The sequence below is a fragment of the Nematolebias whitei genome, chromosome 6, assembly GCF_014905685.2.
Source record: "Nematolebias whitei isolate Nwh7 chromosome 6, NemWhi1, whole genome shotgun sequence".
Classification (NCBI taxonomy): Eukaryota; Metazoa; Chordata; class Actinopteri; order Cyprinodontiformes; family Rivulidae; genus Nematolebias; species Nematolebias whitei.
In genome coordinates this window covers 18166054-18171396 of record NC_056503.1, presented here as the reverse complement: position 1 = coordinate 18171396, position 5343 = coordinate 18166054, and the positions used below count along the sequence as shown (strand labels likewise).

Genomic DNA, 5343 nt, shown 5'->3' with positions numbered 1-5343 from the left:
GAGACAAACAACCATTCACTCTCTCACTCACACCTAGGGACAATTTAGAGTTACCAATCAGCCTAAAATGCATGTTTTTGGTCTGTGGGAGGAAACTGGAGTACCCGGAGAAAACCCACGCATGCACGGACAGAACATGCAAACTCCACCCAGAGAGGCCCCTGGACCGGGGTTTGAACCAAGGACCTGCTCACTGAGAGGCAGCAGCTCTACCAGTTGCGCCAACGTGCTGCCCCCATCCAGCCATTTTTTAATGAAAGTAAATTGGACTGTCTTTTCAACATTTTGATCACTGTTTAGAAAAATTAGCGCCGTTGTTTTCATATTTGATGTAATGTGAATAGTACACATCAAACATTTCTCTTGTTGTATTTTTAGCAAATAATCAAAATTTTATTAATAACCCACAAACTGTTGAACTGATTTGCAATTTTATTGTGTTGTTTAATTATATTTTTCAATTTAAAAAAAAAAATGTGCAATGACTTTGGACTTTTAGGGGTGGAGATTTGAGTTACCGGATCCAAGCAAACAGTTGCTGGAACGCACCCTGTCGAAATAAGGGAGTTCCCCGATCCTGTTCCGTCAGGATCGGGCTCAAATTAAGCACTGGTTGAAATGTTTCGTCTTTTATCCAAAAGAATTATCAAGTCTGAAGAAGTCTTTTGGATAAAAGACGAAACATTTCAACAAACAACAATCTGTCAAGAGGACCTGACTTAACCTCATTAGATTCAATCTGAATTATTGAAATTGCATGTTGTATGTGAAAGCAAGAGACTGTGAGCTGCTGGGCCTTCTTGGGTAATCTTGGAACAAATGGGTGGGCTTTTTCAGGTTGTGTGTTCAGTTGGGTTGTCCCTGCTAGTTTTTCGGTTTAGTGTTAGGTTGGCATTTATGTTTCGTTTGTTGGCTGTATAAAAATGACACCATAAGTCTCACATGTATATGATGATGATGTGATTTATAAAATGGGAGCAAACACTACCCAGCATGTCCTTGGATTATGAAACTGAAAATAAAGTGATGAAAGCATCCTGCAGCTCATTAACTTCTTCAGTGTCATCATGTTACAGGTTGTTACGAGACGACTGAAGGCTTAACTCTTGTAGTCACTGTTCATCACTGCCTAACTCCCATGTCTCAAGTGATCACAAAATAAGAACAGCCTCAATAAATGTTCATTCACTGCCACTTGCTGTTTTGTTCTACTTCCAGTTGTAAACTATTTTACATTGTATCCTGATGCATGCTCAATAATCCAGGTAGAAAAATCTAAAAAAGTTAAATCTGGTCCTCTGGACATTCAAAAAAACAGTTGGTTGTCAGCAGCAAAACTGGTTGATCCACCCTGAGACGGTGCTATTTAAGAGACTGAGCTGAAAACAGCACCTCAGACTGAGGAAGTCTCTCGGATGAGAGACGAAACGTTTCTACATTTTTTGTTGATTTGCTTTGTTTTGTTTTTTTGAATGTCCAGAGGACCAGATTGAACTTTTTTATATTTTACATTGTCAAGTTTTTATTTGTTTTGCCGTTGTTTTGGTAATTACTGACTATATGAAATGTATTTTAAAAATAATTAAAAATAAAAAAGCATCATGTTACCCACCTGTGGCATGCATGATTTCAAGATGTCAGAGAGGATGGATAAAATCTGTGTATAGAAGATGGTGTCATAAGCTTTCATACTCAAGAAGTAGCCACACTCCATTTCCAGTTTTGTAAAGTGGTCCTCATCTTGCTTGGTAAGTTCGCTGCTTTCAAAAACATGACCAGCAAAACGATGCAGAAGATGACGGAAGTGGAAGTCATTAGCTTGACTTGGCTCTGGAGCTTTAAAAACACCATTATTAATGGTTTCCTTCAACACGCTCAAGCCCATTTTGTTTAAGATCTTGTTTCCTGAAACACAGTGAGTGCACATTTTTTGCCATCCTTCCATCTCAAATTTACTAAACCTTGTCAGTTTGAATCAAAATTCTGAGATCTTACTTTTTCCTTCACTAATGTTAGTTTTTTCTTGTTCTTCTAGTTGCATATGTTAGACCAACTAACATTAGATGATAAGAAACTAAACAAAAGTATACTCAAAATACAAAACTAACCCCATTCCCTAAAAATCATGACAGTACATCATCTGAAACTTAACAGGAGAGGGGGTTTTGAACCAGGGTAGAAAACAAACTGCCTAAGAACCCATCCAGACAGTCAAGGCAGTTCTGATGTGGAGTTCTGTGAGGCCATCTGCTGAGGCTTTTCTAACAGCATGGACAGGAACAAGAGACAGAGGGTGAGTTAGCCTAGTTCCACCTAATGATCACAATAACCTAGTCAAACATGGAAGCAATCAGGGAGAAAACTGGGAAACCTTTATGGTTGAAGCAGGGACCGATGGAAAAGCCTCTGGCTGGATGCCTTCAACATCTGGACAAGAGATGGGTGAAGAATCTACTTGCAAGACCCAGTCAGAAAAGGGACAGGCAAAAACGTATACCACTAAAACCCCTTTGATGATAAGTGCTGGGAATGAGTCAACCACCTGTCTCATCAAGAGATGGGAAGGGAAGAGAAGTTTGAGATTGTCATCATTGTATGTTCCCATACAATGACAAAATTAGCTCTCTGCATTTAATCCATCACACGTGAGATACACCCAGGTGGAGCAGTGGGCAGCTATGCAAGCACCCAGGGAGCAGTAAGGGATTAGGTGTCTTGTTCAGAAACACCACAACATGTGGGAATAGCTGGGAGTCGAACTGCGACTTTTGATTCCCAGTTCGGCTGTCCTGCGTCTACTCTATCTCAGCCCCCAAGGACTAAACCCCTTTATCTACAGAGCCAGGAATGGTGGAGAGGTATTTGGCTGAACCCCCAATTACTGATGCAAGGATGGAAATCAGTAGGACCCTTTGGACATTTGGCAAAAGACATTATTGTAGAGAGGAATCTGTTGAAACCCCCTCAGAGGCAGGCAGGAAGCAGACAGCAAGGAGTCGAGTTGTCTTCAGCAAGAGGACATAGCAGGTCTCCAAATGAAGTTACAAATTGACTAAGTCAAAAGGACAGGCGTCCATCCAGATATCCTTACATGGAAATACCATGCCTGAAAGAGAGTCATTCATCTGGAACATCTCAGTAACTTGGTGTGGCATCAAAGACAAACCTGGGTCACTCATAGACAGGAAGTGGCAGAGACAGGTCAGCCATGAACCTCTCAATAGACGAAAAAATAAGAGGCATCAAGATAGGCTCTAATTAAGACTGGAATCAGGGGAGTGTTCTCTGGGACTGATTCCAAAGCAGGATTAATCAAAGAGATTTCCTTTGGGACCCCTTCAAAAAGAGAAGCTTTTTGAAGATGTTTGCTTAGCTATTAGACTGGACCTCCTTGATTGCTCAATGTGGCACCTATGTAATATCCAGTGGATCCTTTGCCAATAGAGCTATGTGTCAGCAGAAACCTAGAGAGGGGCTTCAGAGGTGGCAGATGTTGAAGGCACGACACAGAGCTCAAATATGGTGCTTGAGGAGCAGCAATGAGCAGGACTCTAGAGAAATTGAGTAGTTAGATGACGAGTGGGTCTCCAGCTGTGGAATTGGCTGGGGCTTCTTTGGGCTCCTAAGCTGAGGCAGTTTGGAGCTCCTGGGTTGAAGTTGTAGTTGGAAACTTTGCTTTCTTCTGGGTTTCTTCTTAAAGTGAGATGGGGAATCTAGATCCAACATCATAATTGAACGGTGGGGTGTATCAGACAGAGATGGAACCAAAGCTTTCTGGATGATACCTCCAAACTTAACACATTGCTACTTAGTTTACAACAGATAAGAGGACACAATTTTTATGAATGATTTAACATTCACAACTACCATACCTTCAAAAATGTATCTTAACTAAAAAGACTGGCATGTTTGTGCTAGTCAGATCTTTGTCTGATGCAACAGTGAATGGAAAGAAGCAGGCAGCGAGTCATACAAACTAAAGACAGTGGTACACAAGAATCAATTCAGCAAACATGTAGACATAAGTAAATGGGGTAAACAGTAGGCTCTGACAAAGGGTTGATAAAAAAAGAACTTTATGTACTTGGAGGGAAGATTGCAGAATAAGAACCAGGTGAACTAAACATAGATAAAAACAAATGAGTGAATATCTGAAAAATATAGACAATGGACAAGGAAAGCAATGACAAACACATCCAAACCTAAAGCCTAAATGAAAACCAAACAATAAACTCATAATACTAAGTTCAAAAGTATTCCAAAAAAACATGGCATTATGGTAGGCAATCTGCCCATTCAAAGTCTTCATGCAAATCTTTGCCTGATAGGTATTAATGTAATTTACACTTATACATACCATAGTTAGGTTGATACAATATGTATTCCTATACTATTGAGTCAGTCTATTTTCTTGGTGGGTAACACTACAATTCAAAACATAAAATGCATACCTGAGAAGTCTTGCAATGGGTTTTGGCCAAAATGTGTATGCGCCCACCACCAGGCATGTCCACCAATCAGCAGGCCTCCTCCTTCTGCCACAAAGTTTTGGATTGTCTCAGGATCTTCTTCACTGTATACTGTGCATACATAAACACTCAGGTCTTGCCTGATTGTTGTTTTCTCACTTATTAACTCTAAGTTGGGTAAAATGTTGACCAAGGGACCAAATCCAATAGGCCCCTTCTTGTCTTGGTCCAGCCAATGAAGTGCATTGTTCCAAAATGATGCCAATTTCTAGAAATGTGTTAAATTTATTTTTATGCCAGAAAAAAGAAATATAAAGCCTGGTTAAAGTCAATACATTTTCATTTATATAAAAATTAATTAAAATATGACAATATCTATATTTATGGTCATTATAAGACCTAGAATAGATTCAGCTCAAAATGTTTTTTATTTTTATTTTTATAAAAACAAAAACACATGAATTTTCCTAAAATATTACCTCTGATTCAAGAAAAAGTTCATGTGTCACCAAAATAACTCGTCCCTTCCCATAATAGGTTCCTGCAAGGAATGCCTGATCATCGTTTGTGGTACCAATGGGAAAGGAAAGAGGGCCGTGGATCAGAGCCTCAGAGGCAGCCAAATTGTCCCGGATGTCAAACTCTGAAATTCCTTTCAGCAGAAACTCCAGATCCTTCTGAAAACTCATCTCATTGCTGTGTTATAAGAAGGTAAACACAAGTATTTGATAGATGATGAAAATCAAATGAAAAACAAAACAAAAACAACAACAACCCAATAACCAGTATTCCTACATAATAATTAATCCAAAACTCATTTTGTTTTCTCGCACACACCGCACTCCACACACACATACATAAATATGTATATATG

General features: G+C 39.5%; 1 protein-coding gene across 1 annotated transcript in view; it reads right to left on the bottom strand.

Annotated features, from left to right (window-relative positions):
- LOC119410540 (TRPM8 channel-associated factor homolog) overlaps positions 1 to 5343 on the bottom strand; it is a 49880-nt gene that overhangs the window by 43622 nt on the left and 915 nt on the right. Inside the window, exons 2-4 of the mRNA XM_037677422.1 lie at positions 4949 to 5165; positions 4452 to 4737; positions 1613 to 1905 (exon numbers count right to left, since the gene is read on the bottom strand). Coding sequence (XP_037533350.1) covers positions 1613 to 1905; positions 4452 to 4737; positions 4949 to 5165 — 796 coding nt within the window. The remainder of the gene's footprint in view (positions 1 to 1612; positions 1906 to 4451; positions 4738 to 4948; positions 5166 to 5343) is intronic.